We start from the raw sequence: 20,476 nt of genomic DNA, 5'->3' as shown, positions 1-20,476 counted from the left end.
GAGAACAACTATGGCTCTTTTTTGCAGTACAGCAAAGTTATAATGCCATAAATAATAAAAAAGAAAAAACACAGCCTGCAGTTCAGCCCAGTTCTGCCAAAAACTCTCTGAATTTGCGTCACTAATAACTTGTCAGTTGCGGAGTGCAGAATTTTTTGGGTTTTTTTACAGTATCTGGTTTGAGCAAATAGTTAATTTGTTATAAGTTTTTAAATGAGTCATGTAGATCAATGTTTTTTTAATTGCGTCTCACAATTTTATGTTTAGATTTAATTTGTGTTTCATTGCCAATCATGATATCTACAAGGGTTGTCAAAAAGTTTGAATAATGACAATTCTTTCTGTTTCTTTACTATTTCTTGTTCTGATGAGTGATTAACCTCATAATAAGCGTACAGGCATGATAGCAGTATTGATCTTCTCATCTCACACTCAGCAAGAAAAAATAAGTGTATTTTCCAAAATGTTTTACTATTCCTTTAAATAAGTAACTTTTTTTTTATGTTAAACACACATTTTTTTCTCAAATTGCTTTATCTGAAACCCACTGAGTCACATGCCAGATGGACAAAATAGTGCCTACAGTTGTAAAACCCTCTTAAGTGATGTAAATTGGCCACGCTTATGTCCACTAGTTCTCCAGTGGCATGTGTTTAAGTAGTTAGGCAGCTGATGGATGAGTTTGCCATTACAAATGGACACTAAATGCACGCGGCCAGCCAGTTCTCTCCCTGTGTAACTGGAGCCAAACCGCAAGGCTGAGGTGCAGTGTTACTCTGGAGGAGTCTCTTCCTGTCTGTCCATCTTCTTAGTAGGGAAAGGTTTGATAGCATCCCATGCAGAAACAGTGTAGAACAGGTAATTGTTTTGTTGCTTTAGAGTTTTGCGTTGCTTGTCCTGCTCATGTTTTGTTCTCTCTCTCTCTGTGTGTATGTGTGTTAATGTGATTCCATTTCCTCATCAATGTGAATAATCTTAGGATGCTTAAAATGTTTAATTTTTTCAATCAATAGTTAAACCAATGAAATGTAAATGTTAAAATGCATAGATCTGATCCAAGGTTGTTATTTATTGTATGTTTGGGTATCATTTCTTTTTTGTTGGTTCTATTAAATAAGGGTGGAGCACTTTCTTGAATTTGAGAGATTATGTCTTACGACAGTATTCCAGTTGTAAAGTTATAAATAGACAAACAATACTTTAATCTTCTTACCACATATTTCCATTTTCAGGGACGTTTAAGACATGGGAGGATTGACCTCATTCTGTGTTTACTGCTACAAAAATACAGTTGTCAGTTTCCATTGTATTTCTCTTCAGGTGGTTGGACCGTAATGAAGATGACGGACAGATTGTCCGTGAGTTAGTTCCAGCTGGAGATGGACTACGTCTCTTCAGTGAGTGCATAAAGAACATTTTTAACAAATGATTCATCGTGGATATATAAATTACATTAAAACGCTTAATTTTGCTCCTCTTTAGATGTCAACTACCACATCGCAATCAAGACAGGTAGTGTGAATGGGGCCAGCTCCGACTCCAAGGTGTTTGTCAAGCTGTATGGGGAGAAGGGTGATACTGACAAGGTGATACTGGCGGTATCTGACAATGACCTCAGGAATTACTATGAGACGGGACAGACTGACATCTTTATATTGGAAACCTTTGACATCGGAAAGGCAAGTTCTTTAGACACACATTATAAACCTCAAAGTGAACAGAGGTTCAGATATTTCTTTGTGTTTCCTAATTGTATTTTATCTGTGTATTCTGTGTTTGCAGATCAACCGTCTTCTGATTGGTCACACCAATGAAGGCCTGCGAGCTGGATGGTTTCTGGACAGTGTGCAGATCTCTGTTCCAGTTCACGGGATGCAGTACATGTTCCCAAGCCACCGCTGGCTCTGCAAAGATGAGGCTGATGGAAAAGTGGAGGTGGAGATCTATCCCAGTGAGGTCTTGGAAATCGAACAATGTAAATGAAAAAAACTTAAAAAGTTCTGTTGTAATTTATCAGTTTAGACAACAGAAGTAAACTGAAACATGTTTGTCTTCACTGTAGTCTTTCCTTTTGTCATAATGCCGTCATGCCTCTCTCTTACAGTGATCAGCTACGAAGTAACTGTGGTCACAGGTGACGTGCGTGCAGGTGGGACCAATGCTAATGTTTTCTGTCAGATCTATGGAGATGAAGGAAAAACTGAAGTCCTCGCTCTAAAAAGTCGCTCCAACAATTTTGAACGTGGCACCACGGAGATCTTTAAGGTCTGTATTTGGCCTTGTGTTATCTCCATGTGTGTTGGATACTAACATTCCTGGTTTGACTGCTGTTTCGTTCCCACAACCTAGATTGAAGCTTTGGATGTTGGTAAGATCTATAAGATACGTATCTACCATGATGGGAAAGGTATTGGAGACGGCTGGTTCCTGGAGACGGTGGACATCAAGCGGCTGACAATGGCTATGGTGCAAGTTGAGGTGAAGAAAGAGGAGACAACTAAGAAAGACAAGAAGAAAGACAAGAAAAAGAAGAAGAAAGATGAAGAGGAAGAAGTAGAGATAATTGAGCAGCTGCAGGAAGTGGTGGAGACATTTACTTTCCCCTGTAACCGCTGGCTGGCCAAGGACGAGGAGGATGGGGAGATCGTGGTTGAGTTGCTGACTGAAGATAATGAAGAGCTGGAGTGTAAGTAGAGCATGAATGTAATGCGTTGACCCCTTGATATCTGCCTCTAAAGGCTGCAAAGCAATGCTCTAATTGTGACATTCTCCGTCAAATTTGGCAAATGTCACTCTATGAATTATTATAATGTCACTGATGATTTACTGATGTTTTCCTGCCAGTGAACTCATATGAGGTTCATGTGTTCACTGGGACAATGTTTGGGGCGGGAACTGATGCCAACGTGTACATCAACATCTATGGAGAGACTGGCGATACGGGGGAGCGGCGGCTCAGGAAGTCCAACAACCTCAACAAATTTGAGAAAGGAGAGGTAAACTTTGTGGCTGACGGTCGGCGCTAAATGTGACAATTAGAGTGTTACATAAACCTCTCTGTGTAACAACAATAGTTTGGCACTTGAAAATATTCACTGTCTTGTCAAGAGTTACAAGTGAAGATTGAGGACCGTTAGCTTAGCATGAACACTGTAAATAGAGGATTCAGTTATCCTAGCTCTGTCCAAAGGTACAATAAATCTGCCTACTAGCATCTCTAAAGTGACCTGATAATCATGTTATATCTCATTTGTTCATTCCATTTGAATAAAAAATAGAGTTAAAATGGTAACTTGTTGTTTTGTTTTTTTACGTCTCTGCTAATTGCTAATGACTACATGTCTCCAGGAAGCCGCTGCGGTATGACAATTTCTAGTTGTAATTTTTAATTTGCTTTATGCACTAGCCTACTTACTAGTTAGCTTTCAGAGCTTCATATAGCAATATACAGAGTCTTACTAAAGTATAGGACATGTTACATCTTCTCTTCATTAACAAGAAGCATGCTGTTGCCTTTGGTTCTCTGCAGAGGCTTTATTCTTTCACTGTTCATAATGTATTGTTAAGCTTGTTATCACTGATACTGTTTTGCTGGCTAAGCCGCTTGTCAAACAAATGTTGGATCTCAGGAGCCTTGTAAGTTAAATGAAGATCAAGTAAATAAGTAATGAGGTTCTCATGAACTGCTAACCTGTGGCATTTCTTGACCCTTTGTCACCGGTTTGTTCTTATGTGACCCAGGAGGACATTTTCAACATCACAGCAGTCGACCTGGGGATCCTGAAGAAGCTGAGGATCCGACATGACAACAGCCAGGCCAGTGCTGGCTGGTTTTTGGACAGAGTGGAGATTGTAGACAATAAAGACGACACCACGTAAGTCATGAAGATGTTAGTGAGACAGCAGTGATCTATCAGGACTATAATTTAACTGCATCTTTATACAAATTCGTTGTATAATTTAACGTATTTTTTCTCACCAAAAATAAATATTTAAATCATTTATTTCATGAAAATGTATTTACAATTTGATGAGTGATGCCAAATCAGTGAGCCAGGCTTCACAGAACAGCATCATCCTATGGAGCAGACTGAGCCTTTGCACATTAAATGTCTGTAGAGCTCCACTGTGTGGTGTGAAATGGTAAAATATTCTGACTTGGGATCATTTAAAGGAAGCTATAGCCCTACATAGAGACTCTCATTATCCCAGTATCCCTATGTTCAGTATGCTGCATTCATATGGTGCATATTGTGCTTTAGGTACTTTTTTCCTTGTAAACGCTGGCTAGCTGTTGATGAGGATGATGGACAGCTTGCCAGGGAGCTGGTTCCTGTGGATGAGGCCTTCATGAAGAAGGGAGATGATGATGAAGAAGACTCTGAAGCTACACTGGGCCTGGAACAGAAAGGTGAGCAACATAATGGTTGCACTGAGAAAGAGAGCAATGGTAGCGAAGTATCAAACTGACTAAACTTTTAATATCTTAATTAATAAGGATAGTGTCATAATAACACAAAGAGGTTTATTTTTATTGCAGCCATGTCAACAACATACACAGTACGGTTAAAAACTGGTGACAAGAAGTACGCAGGAACAGATGCTAATGTCTTTATGATCTTGTACGGTACCAAAGATGACACAGGTAATACTTCGGACCGTTATGCTGCAAAATGTTTGTCTTCGTGTGAATATAAATTATTAAATTACTCTATGTTGTGCACATCCACAGGGATAATTAACCTTAAGGCTTCAAAGACTCATAAAAACAAGTTTGAGCGTGGTATGACTGATGAGTTTACTGTAGAAGCTGTCGACATTGGACCCCTGAAAAAGCTGCGTGTTGGACATGACAATCGTGGTACATTAGGATAGTCGCCTCTCTGTGCAGTAATATTACACAATTCCTCAGAATAAATCTACATATGTGATCACAGTCATTTCTGTTGATGTTTAAGGAGGAGGATCAGCAGGCTGGTTCCTTGACTGGGTGGAGATTGATGCCCAGTCTCTGGGACAGAAACTGCGATTCCCCTGCGGTCGTTGGTTGGATAAAGGAGAAGATGACGGAGCCATTGTCAGGGACCTTTTCCCCAACTCTCTTCAGACAGAGTTTTATACACCATGTAAATCACAGTGTTTGCTGCAATGTGTTCTACATCACATTTATATTGATTATTTGTCGTTTGATGTGCTTTTTTTTTGTCATTTTTTCTGCTTTTGTTTGTTTGATAGTTGTCCCTTATGAGATTAAAACCTTTACAAGTGACGTGTTTGGAGCCGGCACAGATGCAGATGTCTTCATTGTCCTGTATGGGCGAGATGCAGTGTGTACTCAGCAGAAAAGTCTTTGTGTCAACAAGAGGGAGCGGAGAATGTACTTTGAGAGAGGAGCGGAGGACATGTTTATTGTTGAGGTACAATAACATTGTGAAATTGTAATAAAAAGAGGAGGTGCATTCATCAACAGCAAGATTCTTTGTGTGTTTTTGCATTTACAGTAGTGAATGTGAAATACTTTGTGAGATCAGCATTGTTTTTCTGCTTTGTGTGCAGCTAGAAGATGTGGGGGACGTAATGGAGAAGATCCGTATCGGCCATGACAACCGTGGAGTCAATCCAGGCTGGCATCTGGACAGAGTGGAAATCAGACGTCTGCTCAGGAAGGGAAAGGTACCGTCTATAAAGGACAGACAGTGGTGGAGGATCTTCTACTCCATTCAGAAAAAATAGTTTAATACTATTACAATGGTGAATTATCATTACTGGTGCATTAGTGTGTAAGGAACATTATAGAGTGGACTGCAGTGAAGCTCATTTGAACTACTTTTTATGGTATTGGTGCTTCAAATTTTATCAGGTGATCATATGCTTTGTGTGAGTCAGTAAACACAAGCTGTCAGATAAAACCATAAATTGTATTGGAATAGAAGTAGAATTTCATTTTATTTCAGTGCAGTTAAACGTATTAATAATACAAGGAATTCAAGCAAAGTACCTCAAATTTGTGCTAAAGTTGGGCAGTATAAGTAAATACAAAGTTATATTTTATCTCCGGCTTGATGACTGACGCAATCATCACAGAAACATTGTGTCATATCAAAAACCATACAGATTAATCAAAGATTTTGATCTCAGTATTTCTAAAGTAATGCTTGAAATTCCAAAAAGTTGATGTAGAGGACTTGTGTTTCTTCTCACTCACACCTCCTGGTGACAGAACAACTCTATTTTTGGTCAGCAGGTGGAGATGTTCTCTTCACAGATAGATGGGAGTATTTCAGCAGAGTGGCTTCATTTTGTATCTCACCTACTGAGTCAAGACTGAGAAAAAAGCAAAACACTGTGCACTGATTCCCCTTTTAGACACAAACACACACAGATTAAGTCATATGATTAAACTGTCTCTGTCTTTGTAGGGTTCAGAGACGATCATCTTCCCCTGTGAGTGCTGGCTTGCCAAGTCAGAGGATGATGGAGAAACAGTGAGAGAGCTGGTGCCCTCTGACATCATCACTGAGAAACTTTCACGAGATGGAAGTCTGAAAGTGACTGAAGTCGAAGTGGAAGATGCCCTGGAGAGTATGTAGACTGCAATATTATACACACAAACATTCAGAAATATCTGCAAGCTCTGTCTCCTTGCCGTGTCCTGCCTTTTCTTGGCCTTTCTGTGCATTAGTTTAAAAACCAGACAGTTTTTCCTTTGGGTTCTCTATATCCCCGAATGAGTCCCTGTTATGACAGCAGCATCAAACAGCGATAGTAAATCGCTTTCTTCTCACACTATTTTGTGGTAATTGCCTCAAACCGATCCCCTGTGTGCTTGTCTGTGATCATCGTCCCCATTACAGCGCACACATACAAAGTGTCAGTGATGACAGGTGACGTGTACGGAGCCGGCACCGACGCCAACGTCTTCCTCACGATTTATGGGGACCTGGGGGACACCGGGGAGAGAAAACTGAGCAAGTCGGAGACAAACAGCAACAAGTTTGAAAGAGGAGCTGTAAGAAAGCACACATTTAGTGACCGTTTTTCTGTCTCTGTTGTTTACTTTTCTCAACTACATTTTTTGAAATGAAGACAAACAATCCTGACATGATAAACTGCAGCAGCTTACAACAAATTTATCTTACAAAAAAGTACAAATAGCACAATCATGCTATTGGATCAATGGCTTTTGTTCCAGGTGGACAAGTTTACTATGGAGGCAGTTGACCTTGGTCAGGTTTTCAAGATAAAAATTCGCCATGATAACAGTATGGTGAGCGCCGACTGGTACTTGGACCAGGTGGAGGTGTTCGATGTTGATACAGAGGAGGTCTTCCTCTTTTTGTGCGAACGCTGGCTGTCCAGGAAGAGGGAGGACAAACGTATTGAGAGACTCTTCTATGTCAAGGTAACATGAAAGAAAAAGTGTGAAAGAGAATGCCTTCAAATCACATGTACAAATGGTAAAAGAGATATCACATGATGAAAGATGTCAAACATAAGCAGAAACGAGAATAAATGGCAGTAAGAAATTTTACACAGTAATAGGCATTAAACAATTAAATGGTCTGTTAACCCAGTTTTATAGTATCTACTGCTGAGGTACTGAAAATCTGATGTCTAAACACATGGCGCTTTCAGCTAACATGCAAACAATGACAATGTTAATATGCTGTTGTTTAGAATGTTTAGTGTTTACACTCTTTGTTTTCTTAGGTCAGCATACTAACATGCATAGGTGTGGATTTTGGGAAGGGGATGTATGCGATGCGTCACTCAAGATTTAGACCACATGCAGTTATCCACTCAAATAAAAATATGACAAAAACAGAGAACTTTTGTTTTTGAAAAACTCTTATACCAGTACTCATAAATGCACCAATGTCACCAATAGGGACAGGTGCTTTTTTTCTTTGGAACTGAAAAAAAGAGGACAGAGGTCCTCCTAAAGACATTAGGATATGTCTTTTCAAAGAGAGTCAAAAAACTGACATTGTTACTGTCATAGTTGGTATATTTAAACTTTGAAGCCTAATATTTTTTAAAAAGTGTTTTTATCAGTTGTGGCTAAAATATATTCTTACCCTCAGTCAGTGTCAGTAACACCTTAGACAAGTACATGATTCCTAAAAATCCCCCAAAGCATGAACATCAACATGAGCAGAAATCTTGTTTAGTGGTTATGAATAATTAAAATGATTTTAAAAGGTGCCACATGCACATTTACAGAGGTTACTTCACCAAACAAAAGACACAAAAGAGAACCGCAGAGTAAATGTGTGTGTTGACTCAGTTGGAATAATGGCAAATGAGAAAAGTTGATTGACTGGAGAACAAATATTTGAAAGCATTACAGATGCCTGAGAGCCTTACTGCGTAATGTACCATTATGTTTTGAATAGTCATCTGGTGCCTGAATGCTTTGTTTTCCTTTACATAAATGAAGAGATTTCTACCTTAAAATGATGCAGAAAAGGCACAAATTGGTGCACAAAAAGGTGGGAAAGGTCTCCCAGCCACACACCAGTTAGTAGATAATAGATTGTCTTTAGTTTTGCAATTATCTTGACAAATTGAACATTTCAGCTGATGGTGGCACAAAAAGAAAAGTCAGGAGATCACTAAATTTAATACCATTCATCCTCTGTACACCAATAATATCTGTACTAAATTTCGTGGCTATTAGTCGGATAATTGTTCAGATATTCAGTCTGGTTAAATCGATCAGCCACCCGACAATGTTTCCATCCACAGAATAATGCACAGGCCTCACATTAAACCAAACTTTTGGTCTTTTTTGAAAAATACCCATATGAGGAAAACTGTTGGTCGCAGGTTATGTGCATCATTTCCACTAAACTGGATCTTGTTTGTGGAAAAACAATTTTTATATTTAAGTTTTTAACGCTCCGAAGTATCCAAATGACATTCTCATGTACCTCCTTTAGTGGGACTTCAGAAGTAAATAAAAATGAAAACCTCAACAAATTAACTGTTACTATTTACATACTCAACACCACCAGAAGTATATATGTTTTAGAGAGCATTGTATTTTATCGTATACATTTCAGCGTAGAAACTAATGGTAATAAATATTTATTGCATTGAATGTCAATCCCCACATGTGTTGGTTTGTTTGTCTGTGTCACTAAGCAAGTGTTGCTTTTTTCAGGGCTATGAAGGAGTCAGAGAAGGCCTAAACAGTAAAAAGAAGACCTCAGCGCTCACACTTAAGAGCGTTGACAGTAACATGAACAAAAAGAACAAGAAGAAGAAGGAGGAAGACGAAATTGAGCTCCCAAGTAAGAATAATCGAGCCTTCAGGATGTCTCATTCATTCACTGCTCTGTGAATGTGTGGTATTAATTGCATGATCATGTGCATCAAATGAATGAATAAATGCTGTGCCCTTCCCGTGCAGTCATACCGTACCATATCACCATCTGCACCGGACTGGAGCGGGATTCGAGCACCGCCAGCAGGGCTTTTGTGATCATTATCGGGGCCAATCACACCCAGACAGAGAGGCTGTGGCTGGACCTGCCAGACGGGAGGAAGGGCTTTGAGGCTGGTTCTCTGGAGAGCTTTGAGTCCCACGGTTCAGATGTGGGGGAGATCAAAAAGGTCGAAGTGAGTGAGGGGTGACACTTTTAGACATTCACTGAGGATCGTGCACTCTCACGCACACACACATGTACACTTAAGCACACTGAAAAATACACCCATGTCGCTTGAAGTGATTGTTTCTCTCCTTCCCTGCAGCTCGGCCATGATGGGGCCACTCCAGAGAGCTGCTGGCTGGTTGATGAGCTGTCTGTTGCTGTGCCAACCAAAGGGGTCAAATATATCTTCGCTTGCAAGTGTTGGCTGGCCAAAGATCGAGGAGATGGGCTGACTGCTAGAGTATTCAACGTGCTGGATGCAGAGGCCATTTCTATCTCCCAGAAGGTATGTAAATGTGGACAAATTACCATATGGCAGATAATATACATCACAGTTATATTAAATTACCTCACATGACAAATGATAATGATCCGTAAAGGGAACCAATGGAACAATTTACATTCTGAAAATTAATGTATTAAAATATAAACATGATGCAATGATAATAGATCAGCTTTTTAACCTTAATCTCTCATAGTCATGATTACACATGAATAAACAATAACTTCTAGTTAATACCTTTGAATGGTAAATGAAGATCCAGACGGGTTTGAAATGGGAAAAGGGTTTGAAACTCACCAAGAACCTGAAGTTTCTTAATATTATTGTGCTGTGACACCAGAATTGTATCTAAAAAGCCTAATTCACAACATTATCAATGTAGATTTTAACTATCAATGGAGTTTTATTTATTTTTAATTTACATGTTTAAGAAATTTGTGATTTTTTTTAAAAAAAATTTAAACAAGGGTTTCTCTTTGTGGCAGAAACTGAAATAGTTTTGACAACCTTACATGTGATTATGTTTATACCGGTAAATGTTTGTAGTCTTTTTATTTGTGCAGACCTTTAATAAAATGAGTGAAAGTATGACTGTAATATGTGAACTATGATTATAAATGATGGGCTGCACAGTGGTGTAGTGGTTAGCACTTTCGCCTTGCAGCAAGAAGGTCCCTGGTTCGCGTCCCGGCTTTCCCGGGATCTTTCTGCATGGAGTTTGCATGTTCTCCCTGTGCATGCGTGGGTTTTCTCCGGGTACTCCGGCTTCCTCCCACAGTCCAAAAATATGCTGAGGTTAATTGATTACTCTAAATTGCCCGTAGGTGTGAATGTGTGAGTGATTGTTTGTCTATATATGTAGCCCTGTGACAGACTGGTGACCTGTCTAGGGTGTCCCCTGCCTTCACCTGAGTCAGCTGGGATAGACTCCAGCCCCCCCCGCGACCCTAGTGAGGATTAAGCGGTGTATAGATAATGGATGATTATAAATGATGTGTATCAATCCCAAGATATTACAAGAAGATGTTTTTCATATCTATTTCTCTAGCAGTATAGCAGTCACTACTTGTTATGGGGGGGTCAGAGAACCCAGGCGCAGACATGGATACAGGAGGAATATTGGGAAGGACTTTATTTAAACCAAACAAGAGCTAAGACAATACAACAGGAACCAGGGTTGAGGGGTAAACCAAATCTAGCTAAATATGAAATATGCAAAACCAAACAAAACTATCAAATCCAACACCAAAGTCCAAAGGAAAAAAACCCAAACACTAACAACTACACTAAACAGAGTACTCACAAACCAGGGGAAAAACTAGACAGAAGGGGCAGGGAAGCTATCTTGGGGAATCCAGGGGGAGAGGAGCAGAGTACATGGGGGCTGAGGCAGTCAAGAGGTAGCAGGGCTCAGTGGGGAGAACAGGATCCAAAAGGGGAGCAAAGTCTCTGAAGGGCTGTGATTCTTTATGATCCAGCAAGGTGTAACTGAATGAGTTGAGCTTTATACTGCAAGAGGTGATTGTGAACAGGTGTCCAGAGTGAGCTGATTACTGCAGCTGACACTCATTGTAGTAATCAGCAGGTAGCAGAATGCAGGCAGGTGAAGCAGGGAGAGCAGGAGGGAGAGAGACAGGGAGAGAGAGAGAGACATGAGGGAGAGGTGACAGACAGACAGACAGAGGGAGCCAGAGAGAGACAGGTCAAAGCAGATACAACTCAGGACTCAAGGGAGAAAGGAGGAAAAAGAGGAAGAAGGGGGAAAAAGGGCAGGGGCTGGAGCAGGATCATAACACTACTACAGTCACATGGATTTACATTTTCATTGTCCTTCTCCATAGTCCTGCCTATATTTTAACTGTTAAATACAGCTTTTCCAAACATCTTTTGCTTTTTTTGCAGTAAAATGTAATAAGTGAAATGTTTAATCTTTTCAGGTTATTTATGAGTTGACGGTGGTGACAGGAGATGTGCAGAATGCAGGAACAGACACCCTGATCTTCATGTCTGTGTTTGGGGCCAATGGCAGCACAGAGGAGATGCTGCTGCAGAAAAATGAGGACAGGTGGACAAACATTTTCTATTTTTATTTCCATATTTCCACTCGACTTTGAAATATAGAGAGAATTTCATTATGCTTTCAGATATAAACTCTGTGTTGTTTGTGCGGTGGACAACAGGTTTGAACGTGGTCAGGAAGACACTTTCAACATGGAGATCGATGACATCGCCCCACTGAGGAAAATGAGGCTTCGTATTGATGGCTCCGGGAGCCGACCTGACTGGTTTCTTGACAAGGTCAGCTCAGCTTATCCAGCCTAGCATCAGCACGCAGAAACATATACGTTCATGAGATGTTTCCATGGTACAAATGCTAAAGATTTACAGCAAAAGGAAACTGCTGAGCTGAGGTTTATCTGTTTAAAATAATTCATTCACACACACTCAATTGTCTTTATTCTTGTCAAAGGAGGGCTAATTGGTCATAAAGAAGAAACCGCAGATCTCATCCATAAAACATTAAACCAGGAGCATAAAAAGCAGAACAGTAATTGTTATCTTCTTCCAAAATCAATAGCACAAAGCAATCACAGGTTTGTGTTTTTCATCCTGGCACTGTATGCTGTAGGTCACAGGATCATTCAATCTATTATATCACACAGACACACATCTATCCTGCCCGCAGCAAAATAGTCAATGATTCACCCACCCACAAAAATACAGGCACACACACACACACACACACACACACACACACACACACACACACACACACACACACACACACACACACACACACACACACACACACACACACACACACACACACACACAGACAGCAGGGCTGAGAACTCCTAGAGTGAGCATATTGACCCATTTTATTCACCATGCTGTTGTTGCTTGGATTACAGACACTTCTAGCAACCACACACACACACTCAAACAGGTTCAGAACGGGCGTATATGGCGTATTGTATTTGAGAGAAAACATTTTATTTTAGCTGTTAAATACTTAATATTTATTGTATATTCCTGCAATATTATCAACTGCATTAATGCACCATACAGAAAATGGTTTTCTCTTGACATTACCCCGTGAAAGCAACATCACTGCCCACCTCCAAATTTAGTCTGAAGTCTCAGGCAGTGAGCTTTGATGAAATCGAACGCATTTCCTATGCAAATGTCTTCTGTGGTAAAGGCACCATGCCTGCAGAGCAGCAGAGCAGTCAGGAACAATACCGAGCCCTGTCTGTCCGTGCCTGGGACTCAGCGACTGTGAACATCTCCTTGACTTGACCCTGCACAGAGCCTTGTGTGTTCAGCATCACAAGCAGATGTGCTGCCTTTATGGATTGCTGGGTCTGTGTATTGAAATGGACACAAGAGTGCACCGGGTTGACTTCCAGCATAGTAATCTGCTGAAATAAATATGCAGAATGGGGAGCTAATACGAGGGTGGCTGCCCGAGCTGACTCTTTGTATAACAAAGAAATGTTTCCCTTTAGGACTAACCAGGATTAACCAGACACCTTGAGAAGGCAGAATTTGTTTACATATTGGTAACACGTTAGTTATCCATCCATAATGTGGCAATGTAAAACACACTACACCTAGAGAAGATTACTAATGGTCTGCTTCTAGTAAAGGCAATATCAATCAGCTGCTCCATTTTGGTCCAGACTGAAATATCTCAACAACTATTAAATGCATTGCCATGAAATTTTGAACAGACATTCACAGAAACCAGAGGATGATTACTATCGATGTTGATGATCCCCTGACCTTCCTTCTAATACCACCTGCCAGTTGACATTTATGGTCTTGATTGAAATATGTCAATAAGTGGATGTATTCTTATGATGTCTGGTACATATTTTCATGTTTCCTTCCAGCTAAATTTCAATAACTATCCTTTGTCTTTGTATCTTAATTGTTAATTAAATTAAATGAATTAATTGTATTAAATACCAGCAGAACTGATGACATTCCCATCAACCTCAATGTATTTTTGTTTTTTTGCAATACGTCATAGCTCAGGAGTAACTATAATACTGGTGAAGTTTCTAAATGAGATCTTGATTACATCTAAAAAAGCTAACTCTGTGCATCCAGGTGATCATGCGCCACCTGACAACAGAGGAGGTGTCTGTGTTCACTTATGAGGACTGGCTGTCAAAGACACACGGACCTAAAAGGACAATGATATGTGAGATGGCTGCTGTGGTGGACGAGGAGGTCATGGTGGAGCTCACCACATACATCATCCAAGTCAGGACCAGCGATGTTGCAGGTAAGTCCTCAACATATGCAGGTGGTTCTGTGGGTTCATATTTTCCAAGTTGTGACAAGTTAAAACATATTTTTACACATGCAAAGATAAAGTCAGAGTAAGGGCTACTGTTTTTTTTCCAGCACAGTTATGAAAAAAATATTTCTGTGCAACACTGGGTATGTTTTCTGTATTCCAATACTTAAAGTAATTCATCAACATTCATTCATCAAGCACCGTTTTCTAACCAGGATAGTGATTATTTAACCCTCCTGTTGTCTTCATTTACGGGAACCAAAAAATACTGTTTCCTTGTCTGAAAAAAATCCAAAAATTCAACGAAAAATTCCCCAAATTTCCCAAAATTTGCAAAACCTTCAGGAAGAAAATTCCAATAATTCCTGAAAAGTTTCCCTTAAAACTTTTATTTAAAAAAAATTTAAAAATCTCCCAAATTTGGCAAGAAAAGTCTTGGAAATATTTTCAAGAAATGAGTAAAAATCTTCCAAAAAAATCCTAAAAATATTGAAAGTGATTACATACATATCAGTAAAACTTATCGAGTGAAATTCACTGGATTTTGGTAGAGTTTGTCTGTGAATGTTCTTAAGAAACGCTTTTTTTAACATTTCTTTTTTTTTTTACACCAAAAAATGTTCAAAAATGTCCCAAAAATGTTGAAAATGTGGACATCAGAAGTTTCACTGTGAAAACATTTTTTTCCCACATTTTCAAACATTAAAAGAGGTCAATTTGACCCGCAGGACAAAATGAGGATTAAAACAACATTATTCTCATCATCACAGGTGACATATGTCAGTGTTTTTCTTTGTCACTTAAGTCAAAGATTCTTGTTGTTCTATCTGAACATTTCTTGGGGACTTGAAGTAGCCCTGAATGATTTGGGGACAATTTTTCCAAAAAATATCACAATTTGTTTGTTTTTTAAAGTCAAGCTTCAGTTCAGTATTGTGTATTAGATTTAAACAATGTGACAGCTCATAAGATGCCATGAAATGCTTGACTGTCAAACAGTGAGGACAGCATGAATTTTTTAAACCACAGACATGACAGTTTAAACTGTCGGTCAGACATGCTGCAAAATGTACGAGTTGTGAATTAAATAACAAGGCTGGGCTTATGTCAGTAGAACCACAGCATGCATGCCTGAACCATGTAAAAACATTGATCAATTAGCAGCAAAACAAACCCATTTAACTTTAAAAAGCTTCACCTCCTATTTCTACATTGCAGCCTTTGTAAATTATTAAATGCACGGTGTCAAATTGCAATTGTGATCTGAAATTGATTCATTGTTTAGCTGTAGCATAATGATATGAAACATTTCAGTAATTCTCAAGCAAAAAGCAAAAGATTCTTGTGGAGGAGAAATGTGTTTTTCATCCTTCCTATCCTACTATTCATCTTTCAAATCCTCAGATTTATCTGCCACAAGTCTTAACCTCCATGCTGGAAGCCACTGATCTAAAGGGTGCTGTATAAAACCACATAATAACTGAAATGTTGAGGGCTGATCTTTGGGGAACACATTTATGATAACATTTTGAACAGACCTGTGAGGCAAAGGAACCTGAAGGTTTCAAAGGCAGTCAACAGATGAGGGCACTTTGGGTCTAGTTACCAGACATGGCAGTGCAATCTATCCATCCAGCCTTTCATCTCTTAGCATCCTTGGGCCCAACCTGACACTGACCCAGAGTGAGCAGAGCAGCTCAGACATCGGCTTTCATCAGTCACATCCTCCAGTGGCCAGCAGAGACATTTCATCTGTCAAACGTGTCCTGAGTCACATCATTTCTCTCAGCTGTTCGTTTTTAGACCACTTTCAAAGGGACGCACCTGAGGGCGTCCTGCAGGTGCTCAGGATAATGCTGTTCACCATCCTGCAGGTGGTTTCACATTGAGGAACCCTCTGATCAGTGAATGTTTCACCTACGACCTTCCAGAGACTAATTACTGCATGTCTGTCATCCAGTGCCTTCAATCACAACCCAAATCTCAACGCTGAGTTAGATGTTTCATGTTTTAACAATCCTCATTCGACCTGTCCTTGTGCAGAGGTTTGTATTTTCCAGGAGAAGCGGAGGTGGAATAATTCATGTTTGACTCCCACATGGTAATGAAAGAGATCCTCTTCAGAGCCCCTCCACACTCTTGCTCCATCTTTTCTTCATGCAGTATTTTCTATAGCTCAGTTGTGCTGCTGATCAATATGATAGCATGGCGAGAAGTCTGAGCCGACTTCAAAGGACCGCTCTGTGCCCCTGGCAGTTATTGGAAGCTAAGATGTAGCGCTGCACCGCTGCTGAGGCTGTGGAAGGAACAGTGAGGCGGGCTGACAGACGCACATACACACATATACAGGCACACACACATGCAAACAGCATTAAATTTGCGATTCCATGCATAATCTAATGTAATTATTTTTGTGATTTTATGAGTAAATGCATTTGCAATATATTGTGAAGAGGTACTGAGTATAATAAATATATATGGATGTTGGTGGAAAGAAAAATAAGAATTTAAAGGTAACCAAAACAAATGTTACTAACATTTTAATTTCTCATTAAAAATGCAGGACTGTTATTATATCAGCGTTCTTACTTGCTCTGCAGAGTTGAAAAAGAGGACACTGAAAAAAATGCTGCATACTGAGTGAGGCTCGTCCTCACCATCACCTAATACGCATTCACTCAGTATCTAACCAGCTGTAATAAAATATTACAACACAGTGGGATTATAGATGTGCTCTGTGAGTCAGAGAGTGCAGCTCTCTCTGCTCCTCACTTTATTCTCCTGTTGGTATATTTGGTTGTTTTGCAGCTTTGCAGTCCATTTATTTACTAGCAGTTCAGCAGTTCTCTGCAATAGCGGGAATGTATTGCAGATATGCAACAAAGTGCAAGTATGTTTAAAATTTTAATCAGCACACTCTAAAACTGTTCACAGATGAGATCAAGTGCTTTCTATGCCTTTCAGCCAAAATATTATTATAGATGCAGTAAGAATGAGCTTAAATAACATTCAGCGACTTTAAAATAATTAGTTTCCTTTGGTGATGACTGGGGCTGCACAGTGGTTACCACTTTTGCCTTGCAGCTAGAAGATGCCCAGTTCATGTCCCTGCCTTCCCAGCATCTTTCTGCATGGAGTTTGCATGTTCTCCCTGTGCTTGTATGGGGTTTTGCAGAGAAACAAGACAGCAACTTAAGTTTGCCCAGGAAGGCCAAATTTCAAATTTTACTTTCTTGATGAGCGTTTCTTGCGTCTTCTCAGCTGCAGGTACTGATGCCAATGTGTGGATCATCGTTTTTGGAGAGAATGGAGACACGGGGACACTGGCATTGAAAGAGTGCAACAAGTCCAACAAATTTGAGCGCAAGCAAGTGGACACATTTCGCTTCTCAGATATCCTCAGTCTAGGAGATCTCTCCAAAGTACGAGTCTGGCACGACAACACAGGTCAGCTGCTTTAGATAAACAGCTCCTCTGCATAGCAGGCTGCTTAAAATCTGCTACTGTCATTTTGAAAAGTTCAACACAAACAAAATTCACTTACCAAAATGACGTTTTGCAACATAAGCTGCAGTCACACAAAATATACACTACCGTTCAAAAGTTTGTGGTCACCCAGGCAATTTCATGTTTTCCATGAGAACTCACACTTATATTCATGTGTTAACATAATTGCACAATGGTTTTCTGATCATCAATTAACCTTTCAACACCATTAGCTAACACAATGTAGCATTAGAACACAGGAGTGATGGTTGCTGGAAATGTTCCTTTGTACCCCTATGGAGATATTCCATTAAATATCAGTTGTTTCCAGCTAGAATAGTCATTTACCACATTAACAATGTCCATACTGTATTTCTGATTAATTTAATGGTATCTTCATTGAAAAAAAAACTGCTTTTCTTTCAAAAATAAGGACATTTCTAAATGAGCCCAAACTTTTGCATGGTAGTGTAAATCTGGTGACTGATCTGTCAGGGAGATGACTGGGTCACCACTTGTCTAATTATTAGTGAAATCTGGACAGTGAATGGTTTAATTGTTGTCCAACACTTTCTCTTTAAACCTGAAGGAGTGATGCAGATTTTTACTAACTGGCCTAAAAGATTCCTGTGTTGAATTCCTCACTGTCTTTGTTTGCTTCCTCATCCCATCACATCCAGGTCTTGCTCCAGGATGGCATTTGGAATACATTGATGTGAAGGATGAGATAATGGACAAAACATTTCGTTTCCCCTGTGACCGCTGGCTTGCAAAGAATGATGATGATGGACAGATAATGAGGGAGCTGGCCTGTGCTAACAACGACTACTTAGACCTCAATGAGAAGACCAGTAAGTACAATATCCATTTCATACTAATTATCCCATTTATTTTTATGTAAAGGCATCTTTATGTGTTTTTAAATTCTGTGTGGAAATGATGCATTTACTGTTTGAGGGCAACTGAGATGACTGACTCTAACTGTGTCCGTGTTTTCTCTCTAAAAGAGTATGAAATTTGTGTCACAACTGGAGACATGGCTGAAGCTGAAACCAAAGAAAACGCGTGGATTGTACTTGAGGGGAAGAAGGGCCGATCAAAAGAATTTGTAATGGAGAACTCTTCAAAGAAGAAGAGGTTCTTGCGGTAGGTACTTGTTGCAATCAGCTGCAACTTGTTTGCATGAAAAAGGACAAAGAAATGTGCTTCATCTCCCTCTTGCTCTCCTTTTACACTTGTTATGATAATCCCACCAGCACCAAGTACTTGAGCCCAGACCAACGCTGCACTCCTCTAACACGACATTACGGCGTCCTGTTGAAAAATTTATTCTGTCACAGAACAAAGTGGCGATACCATGAATTTAAACTATGTAAGCCAATTTACCAGAAATGCTACTCAGTCTAACATTTCTACACTCTTCTGTTTTTAGGGGAAATGTTGACAGGTTTGAGTTTTCGTCGAAGACTCTGGGTGATATCGCAGGTATCTGCTTGGGCCACACACCCAAGGATGGAAAGAAAGTAAAGGGGGAGGTTTACTGGCTTGTGGAGGAGGTTGTTGTGACTGAGAAAGAGTTAGGAAACAAGTAAGTCACCTGCTACTGCTCAGTGACCCACACTTCTGTTCATTATCAAACCATATTTTGTTTCTTTGTTCTCTGTTCCATCAACTTCAGGTACATCTTCAGCTGCAATGCCCTCATCCCTCTGTCTCCTAAGAGGGATGATTTCTTGACCTTCGAGTGCACAAAGACCATTGAGAGCTTCGCCAGTAAAGCTCGAAGCCTGGTGCCCGTCAAGTACGAGATCATCGTCATCACCGGCGATGAGAAGGGAGCAGGAACAGATGCCAACGTTTTCATCACCATCTACGGCACCAATGGAGATTCAGGCCGTCGGCAACTGCGTCAGAAATTTCGCAACCTTTTCGAACGCGAGCAGACGGACCGTTTTGTGCTGGAAATGCTGGACATGGGGGAGCTGCAGAAAGTTCGAGTGGAGCACGACAACTCCGGTCTGAGCCCCGGCTGGCTGCTGGACCGTGTGGAAGTGACCAACACAGCCAATGGTGTCACCACCATCTTTCTCTGTGGGAAGTGGCTGGACACTCAGAGAGCCGACGGGCAGATCGCCAGAGTCCTCTACCCGAAATACTGACAATGACACTATTTCTGAAAACTTCCACAGCAAACAGATGTTTAGATGAAATGACCAAAGAGATTCTGCTTCTGGCAGGTTTTATATCTCAGGAACTGTGACAGATTTTTGCATTCAGAGATGTTTTTTTACTTTTATTAACGCCTGCAATGAAATACTATGATGATGTCTTCTTTGGTCAGGAAAAAAGAATGTGCCATTCTTTTTAAATTTCATGTCAGGGATGGTTTGCTCAGTTTTTTTTTTTTGTTGTTATAATGGAGGTTTTATAAAAGATTAAACTCTTTTGTAATACTCAGGATGACAGTTTTCAACCTGTTTGGTGTTTGTACACACTTCAAAACCTTTATTTAAACCCACAAATCAAATTTTGCAGGAGCATTTTAGCACCTTTTAGCTAAATGATCGAGTTATCTCTTCAGCCTGTTTCCACCACAAGCAACTGTTCTGGTGTAGATGATCTAACAGCAACCCCAACCACACATCCAAACCTCAGACATAAATGCAGTGTGCTCTTGCATCGATCTGCCCCGCTCTGCTGGAGCGTGCACTTTTTCTAACAATAACAAAAGGCAATTTCTTC

The 20,476-nt window shown here is 40.1% G+C and overlaps 1 protein-coding gene across 1 annotated transcript in view; it reads left to right on the top strand.

The window, feature by feature from the left end:
- The window catches only part of LOC111569827 (lipoxygenase homology domain-containing protein 1), a 33,060-nt gene extending 12,868 nt beyond the window's left edge, over positions 1-20,192 (top strand). The window contains exons 15-41 of the mRNA XM_055019063.1: positions 1,321-1,397; positions 1,483-1,679; positions 1,783-1,975; positions 2,105-2,265; positions 2,350-2,686; positions 2,845-2,996; positions 3,742-3,875; positions 4,263-4,411; positions 4,541-4,645; positions 4,733-4,861; positions 4,959-5,126; positions 5,236-5,417; positions 5,557-5,673; positions 6,420-6,582; positions 6,855-7,009; positions 7,193-7,402; positions 9,167-9,296; positions 9,416-9,624; positions 9,757-9,942; positions 11,877-12,004; positions 12,120-12,237; positions 14,056-14,233; positions 17,510-17,695; positions 18,415-18,585; positions 18,742-18,880; positions 19,167-19,322; positions 19,413-20,192. Of these exons, the coding sequence (XP_054875038.1) occupies positions 1,321-1,397; positions 1,483-1,679; positions 1,783-1,975; positions 2,105-2,265; positions 2,350-2,686; positions 2,845-2,996; positions 3,742-3,875; positions 4,263-4,411; positions 4,541-4,645; positions 4,733-4,861; positions 4,959-5,126; positions 5,236-5,417; positions 5,557-5,673; positions 6,420-6,582; positions 6,855-7,009; positions 7,193-7,402; positions 9,167-9,296; positions 9,416-9,624; positions 9,757-9,942; positions 11,877-12,004; positions 12,120-12,237; positions 14,056-14,233; positions 17,510-17,695; positions 18,415-18,585; positions 18,742-18,880; positions 19,167-19,322; positions 19,413-19,893 (4,711 nt within the window). The 3' untranslated portion in view covers positions 19,894-20,192. The remainder of the gene's footprint in view (positions 1-1,320; positions 1,398-1,482; positions 1,680-1,782; positions 1,976-2,104; positions 2,266-2,349; positions 2,687-2,844; positions 2,997-3,741; positions 3,876-4,262; positions 4,412-4,540; positions 4,646-4,732; positions 4,862-4,958; positions 5,127-5,235; positions 5,418-5,556; positions 5,674-6,419; positions 6,583-6,854; positions 7,010-7,192; positions 7,403-9,166; positions 9,297-9,415; positions 9,625-9,756; positions 9,943-11,876; positions 12,005-12,119; positions 12,238-14,055; positions 14,234-17,509; positions 17,696-18,414; positions 18,586-18,741; positions 18,881-19,166; positions 19,323-19,412) is intronic.
- Positions 20,193-20,476: the final 284 nt, after the last annotated feature.

This window comes from Amphiprion ocellaris, chromosome 17, assembly GCF_022539595.1.
Source record: "Amphiprion ocellaris isolate individual 3 ecotype Okinawa chromosome 17, ASM2253959v1, whole genome shotgun sequence".
Taxonomy (NCBI): domain Eukaryota; kingdom Metazoa; phylum Chordata; class Actinopteri; family Pomacentridae; genus Amphiprion; species Amphiprion ocellaris.
This window is presented reverse-complemented; position numbering and strand designations above follow the sequence as displayed.